Here is a 26,900-nt window from a genome sequence, read left to right on the forward strand (position 1 = left end):
TTTTCAAAGGTTCCTGACGGCTATTGCTGAAGGGTATCTTACAATTATAATAAGAGCTCAAGGGCCAGTCCAACCGAAACATTGGGTATTGATAGGCTGAGACCAGCCCAGAACACACAGCCTCATTTGCCTCCTATCCTTCTCTAATCAAACCTAATTTTCTTCACTTGCCAAAATAAAGAACCGGTTTCACTCCACCGCTCTTTTACTTAAATTGCAATACTACAATACCTTTGTTTTCTATTTCTGTCATAAGTGCACTGCAATTTATCTGCATTATAGAATGAACAGGCTTTTCTGGGCTAGCCTGAGAACCTAACTTCTTTATATACCATTGGCGTCGGAACTCAACCCATTTCCCCCGTAGTAACATCCAACCAACAGAAGGACTTTGGAAGTGGGCTCACCTGCACTTTAGGAACTGCCTAAAACCCCTTCCAGGGGTGCCCCCCCATCCCCTTGCCGAACCACCAGCCCAGTGGCCCAGGTCGGGGGACAGAGTCCCCGTCTCACGAGGCAGTTTCTTCAAAGTGTTTCCCAGTTACCTGTTTTGTGCAGCAGCACTGCCTGCGCAACCACCAAGCACTGGCTGGATGCTCAGTCGTACCCCAGAGGCTGACTCTCCAGGTCATTCTACCCAGGAAGGAAGGAACGTGAAGACCCCCAGAACTTCCCTTTCTGGAGGAGAGGAAAGTGGCGCTGAGGCTAGAGGCTCCCGGTAGGACCACACTGCCACCTGCTGGCCCGGCCGCGTACAGCGCGCCCCGCTGCGCTGGGAGGCTGCCCCCAAACGTTATTGATTGATCCGCGCTCTTTATTGACAGAAAACACCTTCCCCGACCCTCTCCACCGCCCTGGGGAAGGGCTTAAGGGAACGACTTGGAAATTCTTTTAGAGGAAGACTTCCTCCAGTAAATGACTACGTTTCGCCGAGAGCATTTCATTATTTATAATTGTTTTTCCTCTCTTCACACACCATATACCTGGTCCTTTTCTTTCATGTCATCCCTTTGACCACAGTTCCTTGGGTCATTTTTTTTTCTCCCTTCAGCATTTCCTAGCTTTAAGGATCCTTGAATCCCTGAGAATTCCAAGTTAAAAAGTAGAACTCCTTTTTTTTTCTTTTTTGGCCGCAGGGCTTGCGGGGGGATGGGGGTGGGGGGTCGACCAGGGATTGAACCCAAGCCCTCAGCAGTGAAAGTGCAGAGGTCTAAACACGGGACCACCAGGGAACTCCCAAAAGTAGAATTCTTGACATCATGTGACAAACATAAAAGTTGGGACCCTCTTCCCAGAGGAAGCTACTGTCAAGAACATCTAAACTCTGCATGAAAGGATCCCTCCCCTCCCTTTACCACCCACCCCCCTCAAATCCTGTTAATCCTTCCTCCAAAATATTATTTAATCTATGCTCTTTTTCCCTTTCTCACAATTTCTGCCACAGGCCGAGGAAGTCAGTACCTATTGTCTATTACAATAACCCTTAACTTGTCTGTGAATCTCCACTCTTTCCCCACAACTGCCCTCCACGCCTCCCCCTATTCTCTGTGCTCACCAGACTGATGTTTCCAAAATACAAGCCTCACTACAAGTGTCACTTCAAGGTTTAAACACCCCTGAGTGTTCTCCACTGCCCCCCTTTTTCATCTCAGCCATGGTTCTCAGCCCCAGTTGCACGTTAGAAGCCCCTGGAGCCTTAAAACAGTCAAAGGCAGGGCTTCCCTGGTGGCGCAGTGGTTGGGAGTCCACCTGCCGATGCAGGGGACATGGGTTCGTGCCCCGCTCTGGGAGGATCCCACATGCCGCGGAGCAGCTAGGCCCGTGAGCCACGGCCGCTGAGCCTGCGCGTCCGGAGCCTGTGCTCCGCAACAGGAGAGGCCACAGCAGTGAGAGGCCCGCATACCGCAAAAAAACAAACAAACAAAAAAACTCAAAGGCACAGGACTCAGCTGAGACCCACTGAAGCAGCGTCTCTGGAGGTGAAGTAGGATCAGGCTGGTAACAGCTCCAGCTGTTTTTGCTAAACAGTGCAACCTGAGACCACAGTGCTCGCGGGGCTGAGACCAGTCCCTGCCCATCTCTCCAGCAAGGCTCCCCACCAGCCACTCCTCACCCCACCTAGAAACCGTCTTCCTCCCTCAAACACGCCACACGCCCCCCTTTTTCATCCTTGCCCTCAAGTGTCCTCCTCCCAAGGCGCCCTGCCTCCCCCAGGCCTCTCGTTTCTCCCCTGGTAAACTCAGAGTCCCCCTTCCAGACGCAATGCTGACACCACGCCCACAATGCTTTCTACGGCACCCCGCGCTGCTCACAGCATTCTCCCCGTGGCAGTGCCCACTGTCGTGGTATGTCCCCATGGCCATCCCCACCACACTGCGAGCAGGGGCTGTGTTCTGCTCATCGAGGCTTTGCTAGTATCATTTTTTTTTTTTTTTCGCGGCTCGCGGGCCTCTCACCGCTGTGGCCTCTCCTGCTGCGGAGCACAGGCTCCGGACGCGCAGGCTCAGCGGCCATGGCTCACGGGCCCAGCCGCTCCGCGGCATGTGGGATCTTCCCGGACCGGGGCACGAACCCATGTCCCCTGCATCGGCAGGCGGACTCCCAGCTACTGCGCCACCAGGGAAGCCCCGGCTTTGCTAGTATCTTGCATGCAACAGGCAATGGCTCGGAGACTTTATCAACTGCGTGTGATACTTCTGTCCTCGCTTTTACCCCAGTGCCTGGCTGTGCCATCTGTCCCTTCTGTGACAGCTTTTGTTTTCTTTGGTTTGTCCTACCCGGTAGGAGTTGTCCCTTAAGCTTCCAAACCCTGATGGCTCATAACCTGGCTCTAAGAAATGTGTCTGACCCTTGAAAAAGCAGGTGTATCCAGAAATCTCTTCTGGGGCCTATATTCAGCTACCAGAGCAGGAGTTGCCAGAGCTGGTCATGTTAAAATGGGGTTAGGCACAGAGATTTACGTCTGGAATGTTCTCCTCAGTCAGACAAACATCCTTTGAAAATGAGCTTCCCACCTCCTGCACTTTCTTCTTTGCCCCAGTGGAATCCTTGAAGGGTCAACTGGGGTTTTCTCTGTCCTGTCCCTTTAGGGCAGCCAGGACCCTACAGGCAAAAGAATGCAAGAAACAACTCCAGTTTCCCACAAGCCCCCTTCTTGGCCAGCGGTGGGAAAACACCAGGGTTGGTGAACATGGACGGGGCTGGGCTGCTGCTACCCTCACAGACGCCTCCTGAGCAAACAGGCCATCAGAGGGAGCCCCCTGCGCCGCCAGAGCTACTCAGAGAGCTGTCACCCATCCAACAGCAGCCCGGGCCCAGAGCTGCTGAGTCAGAAGGGCTGTGGCCCAGCAATCCTGCCCCACCAGGCACACGTGACAAGCGCAGTTAAATTGGGGAAGCACCACCCACGAGGCACCCGACCCCACCCCCGCTCTGAATCATTCCGGGGTTTGATCCACTTTGCAAAGGAGGCTTTTCTTTTCTAAAAAGCTGCACCCACTGGGATGAGCACAGGGCTCCTGAGCCACCAAGGTGAGAACTCCGTGTGCAAACAGGAGACCAGAGGCCTCATAACTGAGAAGCTGTGCAAAGGGAGCTTTAAAATGGACAAGGAAATTAGCTCAGCCTCCAGCCCTGAGGAAGCTGGATCAAACTAAAGACATCTGGCCAGTCTCTGCAAATATCTACTCCTCAGAGACGCCCGTGGAGTCCCCCACTTCTGCCACCCATCTCCCCCTCCATCTCTTAATCCTACTATAATTTTCTTCCATGGCACTCATCACTTCTGGGAATTGTACGTGTATCTGTTTTTTATTGTCAGTCTCCACCAGTAGAATGTAAGCACAAGGGCAGGAATCTTGTGTTTGGTTCACTTCTATAGCAGCAGGGCTCAGAGTAGAACCCAGCACAGAATAGGGCTTAATCAATATTTGTTGAATGAATGAGTTAATGAGTGGATGAATGACAGCACACATAATCCAGCAGTGCAAGGACCATGTCTGGCTTGCTTACCTCTGTGAGCTCACCGCTGGCTCCCCAGTGCCCAGAACACTGCCTGATAAGCAGGCAGACAGTTAAATTCTCCTTGAATCGATGAGAGAGGTGCAAGCACGTTTTTTTGTTGTTGTTGTTACAGCTTTATTGGAGTATAATTGCTTCACAGTGGTGTGTTAGTTTCTGCTTTATAACAGAGTGAATCAGTTATACATATACATGTCCCCATATCTCTTCCTTCTTGCGTCTCCCTCCCTATCCCACCCCTCCAGGCGGTCACAAAGCACAGAGCTGATCTCCCTGTGCTATGCGGCTGCTTCCCACTAGCTATCTACCTTACGTTTGGTAGTGTATATATGTCCATGCCTCTCTCTCGCTTTGTCACAGCTTACCCTTCCCCCTCCCCATATCCTCAAGTCCATTCTCTAGTAGGTCTGTGTCTTTATTCCGTCTTACTCCTAGGTTCTTCATGACATTTTTTTCCCTTAAATTCCATATATATGTGTCAGCATACGGTATTTGACTTTCTCTTTCTGACTTACTTCACTCTGTATTAGTCCCAACACTGACACTGTACTTCATCCAGACCACACTTGATCAGACCGAGAAGTTACCAGGGCATCGTTCAGTGCATGTGTATAGGGAGCCAAGGGGATGCTGAAAATTTTAAAGGTTGACAAACACTGTTTTGGAAGTATGGCTTGGCATTCGGACAGAGGTTAAAACCTGGAGAACCCGAGGCAATAGACGACTGCAGCACCCTCGAGGAGGACCGCAGCTTTTAGGGCACTTGTCTTCCTCCCCACTCACCCCCTTCTCCTGGTTCCAAATACCATTATTGGCCATCACATCAGTCAGAGGCCACGGCCAACCAAACTCCATTATAATGCACAGATTGTACCCTTGCTTGCACTTAGGTTAAATTTAGATTTCAAGTGTACTTATGTGGGGAAAACAACACAAGGTAAATGTTTTTTAATCAAGTGGTTTATTTACTTATTTTTTTTCTCGAATAGGAAATTAAGTTTCTTCCATGGTCACTGACTTTGCCACAGAAAAACCTTCCCAAGTGATAGGAAAATAAGCCAAAAGGATCTGACCTTGCCAAGTGTCCATTCAAACAATAAGCCTCTGGTGCTGAGCGCTTTCAGGAAACCCAGGGGTCCGACAGAGCGGGGTGGGGGAGGGGGAGGGCAGGGGCAGGAGGGAGAGAGGAGGGAGGCTGAGGACTTGACAGTAGGAAAGGGAGTCACAGAAAAGGGTCTTTGGGAGGAACCAGTTACCAAGAGAGTCAAATTATTTAAAGTTGAAATAAGTGAGAATTTATTCACAACATATGCAGATCTACAAGAGTGATAATGCAGATGGCTGGAAAGGGGGCACTTAAAAATAGCAGTGACATGGAAGTTGGGGTTTAAAGCATGCCGGATATTGGTCAGAACACAGCAAAATTCAAATCCCTCTTGGTCCCTTTTGTTTTCCTTTATTTTTCCTCATAACATCAGCAATTATTTTTAAAAGGGGAAGATTTATGCCTTTTTCCCCAAAAAAGATTTTACCAATTTTCCAGTGGTAAAGGAAGGTAAGTTTCAGGCTACCTCAGCCCCTTGTCATCAAACCCCTCTTTGGTGTTTCTTTTTAGACAGAAGATTTGTATTAGCAGAGCCCTGTATATATATATATACCAATTTCCAGAGATTTCCAACTGAAGAAGTACTAGGTGATTCTTTATCCCCCCCCCTTTTTTTTTGCCCTAATCCCGTATATTTGTTGCTGAAGATAGAGCAGAAAACCTTGCAGTTCCAGTGCTGTCCCTCCCATACACATTGTGCAGCTATTTTTGTGTTGATTTTCAGGCCCACAATACAGGTGGGCAAAATGCAGGTGACAAGGAAGTGAGCTATATGGTTGGAAGCTTGGTGACATGCTTTGTCCTGCAGGTTATCCAGCCATCTCAGAAGCCAGGGGCTATGAGCACCCCTCAGACTTCCATTAGCCAGTCATCAGTACCCACCCCACCCCATGCTTACACAGGCCCCAACCCCGGGCTGGTCTCCTCTTGTGCGATCAGTGCACGAATGGGCCGTCAGAATGTTCTCGAATCTTCTCCCAGTGTTCGCTGCTTTCTGCCCAGGACATGCTCCCCGCTGTAGCCATGAGGGCGGATCTTCAACTCCACAAAAGGAATGGAGAATTCATGTCCTTTCCATGGCTCCCAGTTCACCCCCTACATTAAATAAATAAGTAAATAAATTAAATAACTAAATAAATAAAACAAATAAGTAAGCCAACATCAAGAAGAGGCACCTGGGAGAAGGTGGGGTGGATTATGGTATCAAAGAATGTTTCTTTGCCAGGGAAACTACTCCCTCTCTGCTTAGCGGAGAGACTGGGATATTTATAAAGGCAGTGAGACAGGAATCTAGAAGCGTGCTCCCTCTGCTGGGCAGCTGAGGTTAGACAGGCTGACAATTTGGAAGACCCCTGTGGTTGGAGGATGGGGGGTTGTGAGCCCAGGAGGCGGGTGAGACCAGAGCAGCAGCAAAGGTAACACAGGGTCAACCTGGTCGGCAATGATCAAATTATCTTTGCCTCACTCTTTTCCTTTACAAAAAAATTAAAGGCAACAGTAAACATATTAATTGGCCAATTGTGAAAAATCATTTTCAATTTAGACTGTTTAGATATTAGCTCTGGGGTAATAAATAGCCTGCTGAAAACTAAATTTCATTTTACGACTTTTGATGGGTGAGCACAATAATATTTAATTCACTTAATAACCTTGCAACCTGGCCAATAAAGAGCCCAAGTGACCAATTTTATGTATTTTAATTTGTGAGGTAAATAATAAACAAGAAGCTAAACGCCTTGCAGACTGTGAAAAGCACATTAACCAGATGAATGTCTTTTATTAGCAAATATGGGGATGGTTTAGGGCATGCTGGCTGCTCATTTCAAATATTTGATCTCTGATCACAGGCTTCCCTGAGTCAGCCCACATGCTGCCACCATGATTCAGGGGCACACCCTCCACGGCTCCCCTGGGGACAAATTTCTTCTTCCCTTTGAAAAATCACATAATGATTGGGAGTCCCTGCTGCCTGGTTAGCACCAAAGGAATCAAAATGTACCTGGACTTTAGATGTACTAATATTTACAGTCATATTGGTACAATATGTATGAGTTCTGGGGAGAGGTGGCTTCCTGAAGGCTAGGATCAAGATCCAGGATGGGAAATGAGAAACCCAGGAAGGGGAGAGCTCATGGAGGGGATGGATTAATGATGAGTAGGAACAAAGATGCAATTTTTAAGAAGCTGTGAGGGAGCAGGCAGGAGATGCCTGGAAGCTGGCGAGGAACCAAGACGATGTCCACGGGGCAAGAGGATTCAAGAAATCACTGATTGGAAAGTTGCAGAGCAAGGGAGGGGTGAGGAGCCCTCGCCAACTCCTGGCCCTGTGTGTACACTCCTGAAGTGGAGAAACCAGTTCAGCACAATGCTCTGGGCAGACTTTGGGTGGCTCTGGATGAAGTGGATCCAAGGGTGGGTCTGACATAAGACAGAAAACTTTGTTTTCCCCGTGATCAAAGGACTGAGAAAAATAGCTCTGGTTTAACTGGATGAACGACTAGAAAGAATTCTGAAGTGTCTGTTATGGATAAAACGTTTGTGCCCCTCCCCCACCAAATTGCATATGTTGAAGCCCTGACCCCACAACATGACAATATTTGGAGATGGCACCTTTGGGAGGTAATTAGGGTTAGATGATGTCATGAGGGTAGGTCAACCATGGTGGGATCAGTGCCCTTATAAGAAGAGAAGGACAGACCCGAGCTCTCTCTCTCTCCCCACTATGTGAGGATGCTGTGAAGAGGTGGCCATCCACAAGCCAGAAAGAGCTCTCATCAGGAACTGAATCTGCTGGGAACTTGATCTTGGACTTCCCAGCCTCCAGAACCATGAGAAATAAATGTCTGTTGTCTAAGCCATGCCAGCTATACTATTTTGTTACAGCAGCTTGAGGGGACCAAGACTGTCCATGTGTGAACTCGTAAAGTGACATGGTGTGGGACCCATATCATCTCTGTTAAGCAGTGGGCAGCCTGAGTACCTCCCTGCACTGAGTAAGGGTGCAGCATTGGTGGGAATGTAGAGTGGGGAGGGGCTGCAGCAGATGGGCAGGGTGGGCCTTGACCTCAAGGCCATGGAGCCTGGAGAAGAAGCTTTACTGCCCTGACTGCTGGCATCAGAAGGAGAGGGTCAGCCAAACCAGTCTGGAGGGTGTCACTCTAGGAACACAATATGGGAGAAGCCTGGGACAAAAAAGATGTTCACCTGTCACCTACCTCACTATGTTTGGTCTCCCCGTATCTGCCATTAGGGTTGGCCAAGTGGCAGTTCTTGTACCACCAGCCGCCATGGTGCGTCAGGGCACAGTTGCTGAGGGCGATATCATTGTCTCTGTCAAAGGTTGTAAACTTCCATCCATTGTGGTAAGTAAGAGCGTCCCCTGCAGGAGAGAAGAGATGAGAGGGGAGAGCCCAAGTCTCACCCCTGAGGGCGTGATCAAACTCTGGCCTGAAAGAGGACTGGGGGCAGGAAAACCTCCAGGCATGAAAACGCCAGGGATGCAGTCAGTTAGGCCACAAGGAGCCACTCTTTTCTCAAAATCGCCAAGATGAGAACACGATACAGATGAACAGATTCTCTTTCCCGGCTGGTCACCCAAACTTCAGGCCTGTTTCTCCAATAGCTTTAAAAGCATTTTCATTTAGAGACTTCACAGTAAAATATCCAAACACCCAAAACCAAACTCCTCGACACTTCCCACAGTACCTGACCACCCTCATACAACTAACCCCCTTTCTGTGCTCCTGTCTCTGCTTGAGCATCCTCCCAGTCACCCAGACTGGGTACCCCCAAGCCACATTTGACAATCCTGTGTACCCATTATCAAGCCCTTCCTTCTGCAGATCACTCCTATACACCCCTGCTGCACCCACGGCTGCCACCCTGGGCTGTTCTCATCTCTCTCCAGGCCTGTGTTAACACAACAGCTTTCCCAGCTCTTCCGAAGCTTAAGCGTCCATTTTCATCATCTCAGGCCTACTTCCTCCCACATGGAGTGAATTACTCCTCCTGGCTTTTCAGGCCTGTAACTCGGCTGTACCCTTTGCACAATCTCATAGCCCACTATCCCCACAGGCGCCCTCCACGCGTGAAGTGGACGCATCCATCGTCCATGCCTCTGCTCACCTGTTTCTCTCTGCCCTTCCTCACTCCAAATCCTCACCATTCCTCAAAGCCCAGCTCAACCCCACTCCTGAGGAAGATTCTCCTTATTAATCCTCCCACACACACACCTGAACTTCTAGAGCCCTTCTGGGCACATAGGTACAATTAAGTGCTTCATTAATCCTATCTAGAAATCTGCCTTAATTATTTTACTTGTATTCTACTATTTCCCCATCACATTTGTCTTCCTTTTATAAGTTTACTTTTTAATTCAGCTCATAAAATGCAATAAGGGCTCATATCAATCCCAAGCTTAATCAAGTTCTGTTCCTACAATAACAGTATTTGCATTTAATCTGATCTCTGAGTTACCCACCACAGTCACATATACATTCTCATTTGATTGATGCCCACAACGAGCCTGAGGGGTGGGTCAGGCAGCTCTTAATCCCATAAGGAAACAAACTCACAGAGGTTAGACTCTAGGAATTTGTCACGGTCCCACAGTCTACAAGCAGCAGAGCCAGGACTCAAATCTCTGACCTGAGATTCCAAGCCGAGAGTTCCTTCTGAGACACCAATTCACAGGAAGCTCCCTTATTTCAACAGCAGGCTTTGATCATGCCTAACAAGGACGAGCTGTCTCTGGCCATCTACAGCAATGGTTCTCAAAGTGGACCCTGGACTGTGAGCAGCTGCAGCACCTGGAACTTGTTAGAAATGCACGGTCCCAGGTCCACCCCAGACATACAAAACCAGAAACTCCACGGTCATACCCTGCAGTCTGTGCTTTAACAAGCCCTTCAGATGACAGCAAGCCCTTCTGATGCCAGCTAAAGATTGAGAACTTTTGTCCTGCATCCTCATTCATTCATTCAGAAAACATCAGGCATGCCTGCTATGGCCCAGCACCATGCCAGGCTCTGGGAATACAAACAGTGGTCCTTGCTCTCAAGAACTTAGTTGCAGGTGGCTGGGGACAGATAGATACTTGACAACACACTGTGTAAAGGGAAGGTCCCAGATTGACCCTCTGATTTGGGAGATCCAACAGTGGCTCCTTCATGCCTCACATAAGACACAGCAAAACCTCTGCCCTCATTCATTTTCTCCAATCAAAGAAGGGCAAATTGTCACATCTGTTCATAGACATTTCTCCCTCTCCTCAGATTCCATGCAGACAGTTCCCTACAGCTCCAAATACCACACAATGGTTCCTTTAGCAACAATTACCTGACCTGCACATAAAGTCCCCAGAGCTGTTTTCTAAGAATCTGTGCACAGGCTATGTCTTAAAGATCTCTTTGTGGTTATCTAACCTTGGCATTGGGATAAAGAAAGGTGAAGCAGGTTGTGGCCCTGAGTGTGAGAGTTTTTTCCCCCGCGATGGCTTTTCTACCTTCTAGAAACTGAAGCCACACTAATGTTCCGAGTATAGATAGTGAGTTTTCTCATAAATCAAAAACTAACTTTTCTTTGGTCATCAGGCCCTGGCCAAGACAGTATTCTGATTTATTAAGCTTATCTCCTCAAGAAAGATAAAGTAGAAAAGCCAATGGTGGTTAGACTCCCTCCCACCTGCTGGAGTGTTAGGAGAAAACACTGATGAGAGATAACGTGCCCCACTTCTAGTCTAATGGCTTTGGGTGGGAGCTCAGGGAGCTCATTCTTCTCGGGTGGTGGGTGGTAGAAGTTGGTGGCAGGCCCATAAGAGGTCTAAACCCAAGCCCAGGGCGGGGTTGCTGATCTGGTCAGCACCCACCTCATCAAAATATCACTCTGGGACCAACTCTTCTCCTCTCATCCTAGGAAAGATGACCCAGGCAGCTGAGCCATCTCAGACCAGAAAAAGCTGTTAATGTCATTTCCCCTTTAAGTCACACACAGACACAGGACCACATGTCTGGATCTTAAACATCTTCTACCCTGGGACCAGGAATTGGCCAATGAAAGAGTGATTCGTACCATCGCTAGCTTTCTCTTTTGTCCATGTGTTCAACAATGTTTTCTTTCTAAGTGCCAGTACTTAAAAATCCACTTCAAAGCTAGGAAGCCACTGGCATTTGGGGTGCAACAATTCTTCACTGTGGGTATTTGGCATCCCTGGCCCCAGCCCACTGAAGGCTGGTAGAGTTCCTCAGTCTACCAGCACATTTCTAAGTGCCCCCAGGGGGTGGGCCATCATCCCTGCTTGAGCAGCTCTGAGTCTCCGGCAAGTGGGACTTGAAATCAGCTGCAAATGATGGGTTAGCCCACAGAAGGCCTTCTGCACCACCCCGAATGTCTAGCTATTTATGTTTTCATTATAATCTCCAAATTGATGAATAGCAGCCTCTTGAAGGTAGAGTTCATAGACTGCCCTACCTGTCTCACTCCAAGATTCAGAATCAGAAAGTCAATTGACATGGCCTTACCTTGCTGGAGTTTCCTTTGGGGAGGAATAATGGTCTTTTTGATTTGACTTCAGTGGAAGCAAAAGTTGAGGGCCCACCTGGACAGTCTGAGTAGGGGAAGAGTCTAAAACCTCACTTTCCCACCAGAGCTATACACCTCTAGTTCCAAAAAGAGCTATAACAGGGTTAAAAGCTGGGGAGAGCTGGCACATGCCTGGAGATATCAGAATGTTCACTTCCTATCTGAATGCCATGGCCTCTAAACAGTACCTCATCATCTAGGACGTGAGTACCCAGAAGCTTCCTAACTTCCCAAATCCTCCTCGGGGACCAATCAGCACATATAAGGAAAGCTAAAACTCCACTAACCCCACTGCTGTAATTACGAATTTAAAAATAAGAATGATAGTACCCAGGGGAAGACTAGACTGTTGTCTAAATGCTGCACGAGTTCAAAGTCTCTCAAGGCTTCCTATTAAAAAACACATCCTCCACTGACCAGCACTGTTGGCCTGAACAACCTTAGAATGGGAATTATACCCTAATCACGGTTAAAATGCAAATAGAGTCCCTGGGAGGAGAACCACAGTAATTCACAAATATGTTGACTCCTTTTCACTCATTTTCTCATTAGCATCAGTTGATTTACTGGATTAAGACAGGCCTCAGAAAAGGTACATTTGAATAATAGAGGGAAGGGGATTGGGTAGCCTGGGAGGGCAGTCCTGAGTGAGGTCCCCGGCATAAGTCCCGTGAGGGCAGTGGGTTTCAGGGAGAGATGTGGGCACAGGTGCCAAAGGGAAACAGCCCAACCCCATAGCTTGTCTGCAGAAGATTCCATGAATGGAGTCCCTGAAGACTGGGATTCTTCAGCCTGAGAAAGGAAGGCTGACTGATCACGATGGTCAAGACTGAATGGTACTGGGAAGAAAAGGGATGACCAGCTTATTTGCCATGTGGACTGAGACCAGAGCAGGAGGAGGCCCGAGGGGTCTGATGAAATAAAGTTCATATTTTATGGCAAGACAAGAAAAATTTTTAAATAAACTTTTTCTTTGCCTGTTTGGGCCTCTTCCCTCCCCTTTAGTGTGTACCATGCATCTGCATTAACCAGACTTCCTTGGGAGGTGACACTCGCTCTTAATCTCATCAAGGGGCCATCATGACCCATGACCCACTACATGTTTGTACATGTAGATCTGGATTGTGTAAACTGTCAACAACACATCATTTAACATATAACCCTTTGTCTCAAAAACTTATATAACTGTGCTTTGACCTCTAACAGGTAGAACAGTCCTCAGAGCTTTCTGAAAGACTGCCTCCCTGCTTAAAATCCTCAGGTTGGCTTGAAAAAAAATTTCCACTTCTTTCTTATATCAACGAATGATTACTTTATTTCACTGACAAGTCTAAGGGAGATTGTAACATTCACACCCCTTCCACCTACTGGCTGGGAGAGCCAATGCGATCTGATCTTAGCTACAGCTGGCGGGGAAGGGGAGGGTAGGCAGTGTGCTTAGTCCTACAAGAGGGCATCTTTAAATTAAATCCCCCTCATTCGATTAATATGCTTATAATCATCTGAACGTCCACCTGTGTTTCCCAATTGCATTTTAACTGGCTTTTTTCTATGCCTGACTTTCGTGTTTTATATTATACTTTGTACAATGTAAAATGGTTGCCAGCCTTTTTCCAGCCTATGGAGACCAGGACCAGCATGGAAAGAAGGGACGGCACCCAAAGCAGTGCAGACTCTTCTAGCTGCAGTGGCTTTTCTCCCAAAGACTGCTTTTCCCTGTATCAGTTCTTTGCACGCTTCCTCCCACCCCCAACCCCTACTCGGGACCCTTGAAACGTACCCCACGTCTGTCGCCCAAACTCCTCATACTCTGGTAGGTTCCTACCCCTCCCGCTTTGTCTCCTCCCATGTTACCATGTCACCAAACTCACCTCTTCACTGACCCTCTGAAAGCTGTTTTGGGCCCCAGGCTCTATTCTTTACAATATACAACACCCATAAGATTATATAGAAAGGTCGTGCTAGCAGGATCATCTTTCAAACTCACCTACTCTGTGCCAGGCTCCACACTAAGCACTGGGAAACAAGAGCAAGTGCAAAATTCATGTGATTTTTAAAAAAAATTAAATGACAAGACCTGAAAGAAATTTTGCATCAGTAGTTGGCCACTTCCAGTCATGGCCCCGGACACTCAGGGGTGTCTGTTCACAGTCCTCCACCATCAGGGGGTTCTCAAGTAGACAATTTTGAGAACGTCTGCAGGCTTCAAGGGTACACCCCAATTTCCTTGTGTCTGCTCAGCCTTTGCTCACCCCTGGACTCCCCCAGGCCTGGAGAGCCCCCCACCCCCTTTCCTCCTATCTGAAAGTTCTAGCCTTTCAGACCCAACTCCAGCCCACTGTCCTGCAGAGAGCCTCTGGCAATCCCTTCAGTCCTCAATGTACCCACCTCTCCACACTCCTGTAGCTCTTTATTCTCCTTAGCACTTATTTGACTCTTTGCAGAAGTTGCCTTATATTATTATTTATCTATTTACGTGTGCGTCTAAGGGGAGAGACCATGTCTTACACAGTCAGTCGATTTGGCTGGTAACACATTCCTACATAGTTCCACCAAAGTCAAAGACATGCTAAGTCAAACACCAGACTTACTTGTTAGGGTTTAAAGACCATAAACACAGGTTTAAAGTATACTAGGTAAAACAATAACCACGCCTTGCCTCTTAAAGAAAATACTCAGTGATATAATTCCAGTATTTCTGTCATGTTGCTTAATTTTGTTCTTTTCCTTCACAACTGAACACACCATCAACTGGCTTAAATCCGATGAGCAGCTAACATTCCCCTACTTTCAGCTGAACTGCTCATTTCTGTGTTGTCACAGTTGTGTGGAGTTAATGAGACCTATACTTCTTATTGTTTGAATCAGCACTTTCATTCTTCTGTCTTTGTTTATGGCAAAGTGCCACAAAATGTTTAAATAAGGGCTTCCCTGGTGGCGCAGTGGTTGAGAGTCCGCCTGCCGATGCAGGGGACACAGGTTCGTGTCCCGGTCCGGGAAGATCCCACATGCCGAGGAGCGGCTGGGCCCGTGAGCCATGGCTGCTGAGCCTGCGCGTCCAGAGCCTGTGCTCCGCAACGGGAGAGGCCACAACAGTGAGAGGCCCGCGTACCAAAAAAAAAAAATTTAAATAATACACACACACACACACACACACACACACACACTGCTATGCAAGAATGGCAGTCACACTGCTGAAGCCGAATGAGTGGTGGGCAGACACCATGAAATCTCTCAGAATGTGGGTTCATCAGCTAATGTACAACAGCCTGAATTGGGGGAGTATAAGAGGAGGGAATTTACTGGTGGGGGATCAGTGTGTAATGTACAGAAGTTCCAATTTTATGATAGTCAAAGACCGCTTCAATGATTCTGTTTAATCCCCTGCAAGGAGTGGGGCCTCACTTGTCAGTGAGGACAATTCACCTTCACAGAACAATATTCCATCCCCCCGAGACCCATGGCAGGTGGCCGACCGATCCTCAGACACACAGAGCAGGGGACCCCAGCAGGAAGGACACGTTTTGTCTTACCTGCTGTGCCTCTGTATTTCCCAACTGTCAGCCTGTACCGCTCCTTGCTGGAGGCTACTCGGAAGGAGTCATATGTGGCATAGGCAGATTCGTTGGCCGTCTGTAAGTCCACTCGCACCTCATAGCGGGTGGGCGTGCCTGTGGTGAGGTTGTGCAGCTTGTCGAGTCCTAAGAATCAGGAATGGAATTCCGGTAACCAATCAACCGGTGTGTGAGCACCCACCAGTGGCATCGGACATTTTCAGCCCGCAAAGCTGCCTCAGCCTTTACCTCTTCTGCTAATGGGGGCCTCCCCTACACCATCTCTTCTGGGGGGCTCATTTTTCATCCCATTATGTCTTTGGCACAGTCATGCTTCTGAGTGTGGAAACCACATCCTCTGGCAGGGAGCGGAGGGGTTAATCATGGGATGAATCTGCCCCCACTGACTCCTTCTCTCTTAAGCAGAAGATGTTCTATTTATCATCCGCTTATCTCACCAAGTGGGAGAGGAGATCACCTACTGACTCTGGGGTCACCGAAGGGACTTTTGCACCAAGCAAACCACAAACATCATCTACTCTGTCAGACGCTGAGTATCCAGATTATGAGTTTTTAAGTCTTCATTTCCCAGTTGATGCTTTTGGCTACTTCATTCTCTACAAACATCTGCTCCAGAATAGAGCAGATGTAAAAGGGAAAAAACAATGCCGTAACGACTGGCATGACTAGCAGAATTTCAGGGACTCGTATGACCTCCCAGTGAGAGCCCAGAGTCCCGATCGATCAACTATTTTTCTCCTCTTGTAGTTTCTGAAAAGTTCAGGCTGCAGGCAGGTTGTGCGGGCCTTAGATGCAGCATAAAGCCCACCCACCTGTGACAGCCCCACCCTCTCGCACGCCCAGAGCACATGAGAACCTTCCCGGAGACACAGCCACACCAACGCCCTGGTCCCCTGGTCGGCAGGCTCCTCAGAGAGGCCCTGTGGCTTGGAGCTCTTCCTGTACGTGGTGAGCTTTCTCAAGCTGCCTGACCAGCTTCTCAGAGGGGACTCTCCCTTTTGCACCTCAGCCTTTATGGATGCTCAAAGGTCCTACCAAGCCAGAACTCCCTCATGGGGTCCCCGAAGCCTTCCACGTAGGTCCGCCAGCGCTTGAAGAAATCCAGCTGCCCGGTGTTCCGCCTCTGGAAGACCTGAAGAGGGAGGTGGACGTTTCCCTCTGACATACCTGAACAGACGTGGCTGAGTGACACAGGGCAGCACAGCGGACTGGGGCTGCCCTGAGGATGGGCAGAGGGGACACAAGGTAAAACTGACAGATGTGGCGATGGACTGCCAGTGGAGCTGAGGGAGAGGGGGATGTCAAGACTGCCTCTCGTGGTTTGGGCTCGCAGCGCTGAGGGCAATTCACTCAGCAGATCGCTGGGAAAGGGGCTGTGAGAGAGGACAGTTTCCGTGAGTGCAGCAGAGCTCATCTGGGGACCCAGTCAGTGTGAGTGACTTCTGAGGTATCCTGGTGAACAAAGATGCCATAGGAACCACTGAATGTAAGGGCTAGAGTTCTCAGGAGAGAGCCAGGCTGGACTCAGAAGGTGTATCTGTGTATCTGAGGCACTGCTGGGTGCTCAGCAAGTCCCCTTTCACTCTCCTCATGCCCTGAACACAGGGGGACTTCCTTTTTCAGCCTTTCTTGCAGCTAAGCTGGAACCATAGGACTTGTTCCAACCACAGGACTGTAAACAGGAGCATAGCTTATGGGCTGGGGGTCTCCACACTCTCTCTTCCATTGCCCTGGGCCACGGGGCCACGGTGAAGGCCACATGATGACAGGGCAGGACCACAAGCTGTGATCGGCCTGAATTCCTGAGTCACCACTGAGAAGTGACTTTGCACACATGAGAAAAAACCTTTTATGGGTTACATAATTGAAATTTGGGGTTGGTTTGCTACTGCAGCATAGCCCATTCTATCCTAACTAACATGGAAAGCCACCGGGACATAGAGAGGAAGATGAAGCCACTGGAAGGATGAGACCACCCGGGTAGAAAACAGGAACTGAAAAGAGAAAGTGGCCTAGAATGAAGCCTTGCAGACCCCAAGATATAAGAGCCACACACAGCAGGATAAGTTCCTTAAGGCAAAAGAGGAGCAACTAGTGACGTGAAGGACAACTGAGAAAATGTGGGATCAGAAAGGCCGCTGGAGAAAGGTGTGCCCAGTAGTGTCAAATGCTGGTGAGAAGTCAGGGAGCATGAGGTCCAAACTGCCCACAGAACCTGGGGACACGGAATCGCCAGTGACTTGAGCAAAGGCTGTGCTAGTGAGCGACAAGAGCAGAAGGCCAACCGGACCGGGCTGAAGAGTGAGGGAGAAGGGACAACGTGGAAACGGAGGTGGGACTGTTTCATGAGAGTACAAGCTGCTTTCTTTTCAAAACGTCCTCTGTCTGAGGAAGGGAGGCAGTTCCAGTCAGGGTACGTTGGATTCTTTTCTATGAAGTAAACCTGAAAAGTACCTAAAAGCTAAACACACCCATGTATGCTAATGCCTCCTGGCCTTGAGGGCCACGCTAGACACCATCCTAGCTGACTTCACAAATGAGGCTGGAACTCCCCAAGGCTGGAGCGGCATCTTCCTCTCCGCCTACTTTCCTTCGTGTTCATTCAAAAGCAGACGCCCAACACAAAATCCAATCCCCACCCCCTTTCCACCATGCTTCACACCACCTTGAAGTCAAGCACTTTATCTTGAATCTGATGAGGTAAACCTCCTGATACTTGAGCATTCTTGACCCTTTTCTCTGGGAGGAGACGGGGAGGGAGGAGAGAGCAGCTTGCCCACAGCAATGCCGAGAGCTCCGAGCGGGAGCTCACCGCCAGCTCCTGAAGCGCCAATCCCTGTCTGCTGGCCCAGGAGGCGCTGAACGAAGACGGCAGTGGGTGGGAGTCCTGGCAGGGGGTTGGCGAGTCCATCATTTCTATTCCTGAGCCTCAGTCAGCTTGCTGTCCAACAGGTTAGAAGCGGGAAGGAGGTGTCTACCTCAGAGGCGCTGGGAGGACTCATGAGACAGGACACGTGAAAAGGATACAGAGCCTCTGAGCAGAACTTAGGGATCGTCATGGCGAACAACGACCCACTGCACTAACCCTGCTGTTCGCTTTCCCATCTTTTCACGTGTCCGTCTTTTAGAGACGTCCCCTTCCTTTACTGGCTTCCTTCGTTTCTTTTTTCACTTATTCACTTGTGTAACAATCACTTGTTGAGCGTTTGTTAAGGGCTGACTCCAGGGCAAGAATATACAATGCCATTTTACAGATGTGAAAGTTCAGAAAAGCAAACAGCCAGAGTGACACAGCTAACTATTCAGTGGCTGATGCAAAGATAAAACACTGCCTCCTCATCTTTCCATGAGAAAGTCTGAAAAAAAACAGCTCTACTGACCCTGTTGCTCACAAAGCATGTCGTAAGATTCTGAGGCTAACTGTTAATTTCCTAGCACCTGGGATTACTCCTGTATCACCGACAGTGGAATCCTAGGGCAGATGTGGGCACTAATGTTTGGTTCCGCCCACCTTGCATCAAATTCCTTTCCCACTGATATAATTAGTTATACTATAAGGTCAGGCTCAAATTTGATCCTGTCCTCCTAGGACATAGGCTTTACAAAGGCATTTGGTCTCTATCTCTGATCAATGAACATAGTGCCCAAGCATTTTTTTATTTGTTTTTTTCTGTTTGTTTTACTAATGCTTCAGCTTGGTTCTGATGCTCTTGGTATCACTGTTCAGACCCAGCTCTATACTTACTAGCGGTGTCCTTGGGCAAGTTAGTTAACCTTGACAAGCCTCACTTCTCTAAACAATTAGATCAAGATGTTAATAGCCTATTTGCCATTCTCTTAAATCAAGCCTTCAGCAAGGTCATCAATCATGATAAATCATAAAGTACAGAGGCCAGAGTCTGGCACATACAGATATAATAAGTGATTATTATACCTCAATAAATGTTAGCTTGCACTTTATGACATCAGATTCCAAATGAACTGACCCATTTGATCATTTGTACATCTTGATCAGTCAGCCTTAACTGACTCAATCAGAATCTAGTCTATTCCCTTCTATGAGGTGAAAATACCTTATAATGAACTATCTGGGGTAACAAAAGCCCCTTAGCAAGTTAAGTCTCAAAGGAGAAAAAAATCTCTTTCTGCCTGGTTCTACACAACAGAGCTTCACTGCACTCTAGAACTTACTCACAGTCCTGAATGACTAAACCAAGAGGAAAAAATGAAAATCTCATTTAAATGCCTGTGGAAAGAGCCTCTCATGTAGTCCTTAGGACTTGCAAGATGGAAAACAAAGATGGAAATATTTGAGACACTTAAGTGTTCCCTGATGGTCTTCATTCCAGCCTCCCACCCATAGCCTCAGTTACCTCATGGCAGAGTTCTGGCCTATTAATCAAATTGGGTTTCTGCTGCCTGGGATGGAGAAGAATCTCCTTAAAGGGATTTGAGAAGCTCAATTTAGAAGAGCAATGTATTCATATGATGATCATCTTTCAATGACAGCAGACTCCTGAACCCCCAAAAACGTGGAAACCATCAATAAAAGATTTGGTAGAGAAGTTTTCAGGACTCCATATATTTTCTGGAGTGTGGTAGCTTTGAGGAGAACCCTATAGAATTTCAGTTCATGTATTATCTTCAGGAGTCTGGGTGAGAAAACAAGACTTGGGAGGGGTGGGGGACTGGCATTGTTTAGAACCCAGAGGGAGTTTGTTATTTCTGGAACTGATGTCTGTGTTCTGGTAAAGATCACTTGCATGGGCAAGAAGCAGAAGGCAAGATCCTTGAGGTCAGGGACTTCTGTCTGTTTGGTTCACTGCTGGTTCTTGAGTATGTAAAACAGTACTTGACACATAGTAGGCACTGAATAAATATTTGTGGAAAAATCATGGGTACTCCCAGGCAGACAGACGAGCAGGTCTCTTTCGAAAGGTTGCCCTAGACACACATCTCCTGCCCTGTGCGAGGCTGGCTTTCAAAAAGGTCACACTGGACAGTACAAACATCCTGCCAACGGGCATCTATGGGCACAAACGCAGGGAACTGGCTTCAAGCCTGAAGGGACAGAATGCTTAGAGTTACAATGGTGCTGATGAGAAGCAGCAGGTACAGCCCTGTGAGTCTGGTCAGGTGGAAGGCCTCCCATGTTACATTCTGTTCCATTATTTTTATAGATCAATCAGGAATTTCCCCCATCCAATCCCATTACTGCCTTTCAGCTATCAGATGCAGCTGTGTGGATAATAAGTTTTCTTCTTTGCTGCTTATTAGATGGTATCATTTTATCGGTGGCTGTTCCAGTGTCTTTGGTTTTGCAGGCCCCTGAGCGAACGTGTAAATGAACATAGTTGGAGCTCTATGAGATCATACTTTCTCCTCCCCACAGTGAGTGGTGGAAGCACAGTGGGTAAGACTGCAGGCTGGTTTGGAGCAGTGAGAGCCTCTCTCTGTTCGGGTACAGGAAGAAGGGGGTGGGGGAGATGGAGAGATCAGATTGAAACTCTCAAAAGCAGCTCATCATAAAATTGGATCAGGCAGATGCAATCAAAGAAGGTACCATGTGGTTTACTGGCCCACAGAGAGTAAAACCTCCACACAGAAGAGGGACGGTCAGAACACTGTCAAGTTTCCTTCTCTCAGGTTTTAGCCTTTCGTATCCAAGTTCCAAAGGCCTTGCTTCTGTACTGTGGAGTCAGGATACAGAAGTTGGACAACGGCTCCAATTCAGAGGACTGAGCCCGCAAAGAGGCTATGCGTTTCCATCTTGGATGGCCTGAGATGACCCATTGGGAAGACCAATGACCCAAGAGGCTGGAGTCCTAAAATCTGGTCCCAACTTTGTTATTAACTCATGTGACTTAGCCAAGGCACTTCTCCTCTTGGGCTTCAATTTACCTATCTATAAAATATGAACCATAATCTCTCTCACTTACTCTATAGCTCATGTGTGAGGGTCATGTTTATGAGATGCTTTGCACAGAGTAAAATGTAGGTTAACACATGTGTAAAGGGCATTAGTAGACAGTGATAAACCCACAGCCTTCCCAATCATCAGCCTTAGTTTACAAAGCCTGCTCTATCCCAGGAGTGAAGTACTTCGGGCTCTATTCTTCCAGTAGGGTGGGATCTCTTTAAAAACAGCAGCAAGCCACCAAAGCTCCTCCCTCCCATGTATGAAGAAGAAATAGAGCTTCCTGGCCCGAGAAATAAGACACTGCCCAGGGCTCTGTGTGACTCACGATCCAGCCGCCTCCATCTGTGTCCATGTCACAGTACACCTGCAGGGGCCGACTGGCATCCCCGTGCAGGTAGACGGTATAGAGACCGCTAGCGACGTTGCTATTCTGCTGAACTTGACTGCAGTCCGAAGGGTGTGGAAAACGGGCACCAACTGGGAGCCAAGCAGAGGAACAGTGTCGTTAGGAGAAGGGCGAGGGAGCAGGGGAGTGGGGCTTGTCCCCTATTTTAACATTATTATGTTTAGAAATTATTTTGGAACCTCCTACTACTTTGCTTCTTCCAACTCTTCACTCACATCTTTTTTTTCTCGCTCATTCTGCTCTCATCATTTCCTCCTCCTCTGACCCAACTCCCCTCTCACCAAATAACACTCTATTTCATTCCCCTCCTTTGTCTCTCTACCACGGGATGGATTTCTTTTGAACTCATGACCCCACTTCCATTTCCCCCTGTCTAGAGAAATCCAGAATCCTGTAGCCACTTGCTCTTCCTTGGACACCTCTTCTGGCCTCTCCAATGCTTGCCCTCCACTGCATTCTTATTCAGAGCGCACGAGCTCACGTTACCTGTGGAAAGGGTGGTGGATACACTCCTGCTCCGGCGATCACCCTTAAAGGCAACCAAGGAGACAGGGAGGGTGACACCCTGCTCAAGGCCTTGCAACTCAAACCTCTGGTCCCCTCTTCCAAGCTGCACCTCCTACCAAACAAAGGAGACAGTAGACATTCATTTATCACCCCCAGCACCCTAGGTGTCAATAGCATTTCCTGGTGCTAATGACAGACGCTCCCTGGGAGAGTAGAGTTTTGCCTCTTTGAGGGCTCATTGGCAACCCAGAATCCAAGTAGGTTCTAGCTGCTTCTTTGAAGGGCTGTGCCATGGAGATTCAGCACTTCTGGGTGCTCTGGCTGGGAACCAGCACCTGGCACTGCCACTGGGAGAGCACCCACTAGGTGTCCTGGCAACCTCTGCCCCCCAAATACATGCTGGGGCACCAACCTCAGCCACCACTGGAAGCAACAGGCTGGCAACATCAGGCTGAGAAGTTAATGGGGAAGGTGAAGCGGGCTATGGTTATCTGTGAGGCAGGGAGATAGTTGGTTTTTCAATAACCTTTCTTCTGAAACTGTCTTACTCCCTCTGTAAACATAGGGTAAACTTTCCTGGCAGGACTGTCATAAGCATTAACTGAGATAATGAATAAGTCAAGGGGCCCTTCCTTTTCTCCTTCCTCCCTTCTTTTATCCTTGTGAAGGAGAGAGAATAATAACTTTCCACTTGGACAAGTTACAAAAATGTGCTGGCCTTCAGATCCCAGATGGGAGGTATAATTCTTGAAAAAAGGGTTAATCAATTCATTCAATAAATATTTATTGAACACCAACCATGTGCTAGTTCCAAGCACTTCAGATACAAGGATAGTCAAAACAGACAAAAATTCCCTGTCCTCATGGTGCTAACATTTATTGGGGAAGCCAGACATTAAACCAAATAACATGGAGCAGATTGTGTGGCCAGCAGATATGTGACGGTCAGCTAGGAAGGAGCAGGCACAAAGGTTAGTCCTATAAAATGAGACCACACGGGACTTCCCTGGTGGCGCAGTGGTTAAGAATCCGCCTGCCAATGCGGGTTCGAGCTCTGGTCCACGAAGATCCCACATGGCGCGGAGCAACGAAGCCCATGAGCCACAACTACTGAGCCGGCGCCCTAGAGCCCATGAGCCCAACTACTGAACACCGCGCACCTAGAGCCCGTGCTCCACAACAAGAGAAGACACTGCAATGAGAAGCCCGTGCACTGCAACAAAGAGTAGCCCCCACTTGCCACAACTAGAGAAAGCCCATGTGCAGCAACGAAGACCGAATGCAGCCAAAAATAAATAAATTAAATAAATAAATTTATTTATTTATTTATTTTTTAAAAAATGAGACCACACATAAATTGTTCACAAATGACCAAGTTTAGCATTGTCCCTTGCACACAGATGGTGATCAATAAGGATCAACACGTTCATCAGCAGGTTGCCATGGGGCCACCTCTCAAGCTGGTTGGCCCAAGTGAGTTGCTTCATAGGGAGGCTGGGCAGGGGCAGAAGAGAGAAGACAAGGAGTATCCATACCTTGACAGTGCCATCTGGGAACTGGGAGGTCAGAATATAGCCATCGATCTGAGCAGAGGGGCGTGTCCAGGTCAATACCCCACCAGACTCTGTTACAGCAGACGGATGAAGGTTTTGGGGGGGGTCAATGTCTGTATATAAAACACCAAGTAATTATTATTACTAAGGTAATGAGAAAAGGTAATTTTTGAGGTGTTGGCTTATGTTTTCTCCCTATATATTCTCCCATTTTTCTTCCTCCCATCAAGCAGGTAGCAGGCTCCATTCTTCCTTGCCACAAGGCCTTTAGGATCCGTGTCTCTAAAAGTATAAACCCACCGAGGACAAGAGGATTAAGGAACAGGGAGTTGGGTGAGTCCCAGAGGGAATGAACCTGGGCTCCCACTTCCCCAGCAGATCTCCAGAGAGCAGTGGGTATGAGCAATCTCGATCAGCAGACAGATTCCCTGAGATGGCAGGGCTCCCAAAGTGGTAAGGAAGGATGAGGGAAGGCAGATCTGGAAGGTCCCTGCACACAGAGGCACTCAGCAAACAGCTACCCAGAAGGGTGACCGAAATACTGGATGGCACTCCCTGGCCTTGGAAAACCACCCAAGACCTTACATACGGCCCTGGGGAAGGAGCATGATCCTAAATTTCCTGAGATTTCCAACTAACAAGCAGAATGGGAGCTTATGATGGAAATCAAGTTGGTATAGAAATATAAAGTTTGGGGAATTCCCTGGCAGTCCAGTGGTTAGAACTCCATGCTTCCTCAGCAGGGGTCCCAGGTTTGATCCCTGGTCAGGGAACTAAGATCCCACAAGCCCCATGGTGGCATAGCCAAAAAAAAAAAAAAAAAGAAAGAAATATAAAGTTCTATGTCTTATATAACTAAGTATGCAGTCTAATATGCATACCCTGTACAGAATGGGGAAGCGGGGGAGGTGCTTGTATAAAGGAGGAGAGAAAGGAAGAAAGGGTAGTAGAGATGTAGGAAAAATAGAGATTTCTTCTGGCTCCTATGTACTTTCCCACTCAAACACCAGAGGGAAAGTGTGGGTGCATGTGTGCACTGTAGACCAGGAAAACTAAATCTCAGCAAAAATTCTAGTCAACACCACAATAATTGGTCAGATGACTCATTTTTTTAACCAAACAAGATATGAATGGAAATTTCCATTTTGAAAAGTCATTATCATAGGAGGTGATTTTAATTTAGAAGTTTCAAAAAAAGATGTCTCCAAGCTATTTTCTACCCAGTAGCATTTCAGCTGAGAACTGAATTGCAGTATTTTAATAGAAATCAGGCAGCTATTTCTTTGAATTAGGATATTTTGACAAATTTTGAGTTTCTGTAACATCAGCTTAGTGTGACTTTCTAAAACATAATATCTGGTATGGATTTTCTTCCATCCATCACACAGAAAAACTGAATTTCCTGCTTTCAAAATCAAAGCAAAACCTTAACTATTTAAATATCTCAAGTTGGCTTCTGCCAACTCTTTGACTGCCCACCCATCCCTGGGTTATAAACTTCAGATGTCATCTTAGTTATTTCCACATTTCTGCAAAGTAGAAAGAGGAAATATTTTTGTCTTTAAAAATGGGGAAAGTGAAGCAAAGAGAAGATAAAGAAGGAAGAGTGGAAGGAAGGAATAAAGGAAAGAAGAAGAGACAAGAAGACAGAGAGAGAGGGGTAGGGGAGAAGGAAGGAGGAAGGTGCTGGTTGCCTCGGGAGAGCAGCACTGGATATCAGCACTGGGATGTGGAAAAGAGTTTTTCTTTCTACATATCTTTGTTTAGTTTGAAAAATTTTACTATAAGCATGTATTACTTTTTTGATTAAAAACTTCTGTTCATTGCAACTAACAAAAATAATAAAGGAATCAAGGCACCTCTAACGCCAGTGGCCACGCATGGCATACTCGGCCACACAGGGGACGGCCCAGGCCTTGCCCAGACTGTCTAAAGAGGCCCACGGACGTCAGGGTGGGCTCAGTGATCCCATCAGGTCCCTCTGAGGCCTGATCGCCGTGATGCTCGGTGACACCAGGGGCCTCGTCACGCACAGAAAAGACAAGCAGTCCAGGCTCCTTTGGTCACCAACTGTAGTAAGGGGATGAAGATGCTCCACCACTGCCCCCAGTCTGGAGATGGAAGCCGAAGAGGCTCCTTGCCTCCCTCCTCCCTAAACTGAGGCCCAGCCAGGTTCTCATAGCCAGGGCAGAGAGCCTGGGCGCTGGGCTGGGTGAGGGGGATAGGAAGGGAGGCTACTTTTTGCACAACCATCTTGAAGAGTCACACAGTCTTACTTTCACACCACTTCCTCTACACCCGTTCATCTTCATCTGAACTGTCCTGTCAACATACATTAACTTAAAAAGGTGAAAAGGGAAGCACTTTGAAGAATGCCCACAGGTGAAACACTGTGTTCCCTGCTCCCCTCCCCAGCCGATGTGGAGGAAGACTGTTTCCCGATAGGAGTGAAGAGTTTGATGTCCCCCGTCGTCCCTGACAGTACCTGTCGGGGCCGTGGTGTCGGCCTCCCTGCTCTCCCGGTCCCCCTTCTGGGCCCACACGTGCACCGTGTACTCCACGCCCGGCCTCAGGCCCGTCAGGACGGCGCTGCTCTTCTCCTTGCCCACGGGAACCTCCCCGGAGTCTCCGTCAGCAGAGGTGTAGCGCACCAGGTACCTGTCAATCACGGCCTGCACCGGGTCCCAGGAGACGGCGGCCGTGTTCTCTGTCACTTGGTCAGTCACCAGGTTTTTGGGGCTGTCAATGTCTGAAAGGAAAAGTGCACTATTAATAAGCACCAAAGAGTGAGACGATGTTTCTTGGGTGAGGTAGCCTCCATTCTAATGGTTTTCCCATCTCCTTTGTGGATTTTCAGTTGTTTCATGGACGTAGATCTCACCACAGCTGGACTCTTGGATCCTCAAGGAGGCAGCACAGGACAGCAGAATGAGCAACTAGATCAGAGTCACAGGAGCTACAATCCAGTCCCAGCCTGAGAGGCAGAGTGGAGGAGCAGGTGGAGCCTTGGGCTGGAGCCGGGGAACTAGGCCCAGCTCTGCCATCAGCCAGCGGTGGCCCTGGACAGCTCTGCTGCCCCTGGCGGGGTCTCCATTCCTCATTTGTAAAATGTGGGCCTTGCCAAACAGATGTTAAGGTACCATAATATTCCATGAATATTCCACAAATCTGACTCCATGAATCATCAGCTAACTTTGTGAATTGTAGAAATCATTCACTTCTCTGTATCTGAGGT

At 48.1% G+C, this 26,900-nt stretch overlaps 1 protein-coding gene across 1 annotated transcript in view; it reads right to left on the bottom strand.

The window, feature by feature from the left end:
* Positions 1-6,079: 6,079 nt before the first annotated feature.
* The window catches only part of TNN (tenascin N), a gene marked incomplete at both ends in the record, with an annotated part of 53,706 nt that continues 32,885 nt past the window's right edge, over positions 6,080-26,900 (bottom strand). Inside the window, 8 exons of the mRNA XM_082614609.1 lie at positions 6,080-6,220; positions 8,341-8,504; positions 15,238-15,405; positions 16,315-16,411; positions 21,525-21,676; positions 22,092-22,224; positions 23,648-23,778; positions 26,151-26,414. Coding sequence (XP_082470735.1) covers positions 6,080-6,220; positions 8,341-8,504; positions 15,238-15,405; positions 16,315-16,411; positions 21,525-21,676; positions 22,092-22,224; positions 23,648-23,778; positions 26,151-26,414 — 1,250 coding nt within the window. The remainder of the gene's footprint in view (positions 6,221-8,340; positions 8,505-15,237; positions 15,406-16,314; positions 16,412-21,524; positions 21,677-22,091; positions 22,225-23,647; positions 23,779-26,150; positions 26,415-26,900) is intronic.

This window comes from Mesoplodon mirus, assembly GCF_964341445.2.
Source record: "Mesoplodon mirus genome assembly, chromosome: 3".
In the NCBI taxonomy this organism is placed as follows: Eukaryota; Metazoa; Chordata; class Mammalia; order Artiodactyla; family Ziphiidae; genus Mesoplodon; species Mesoplodon mirus.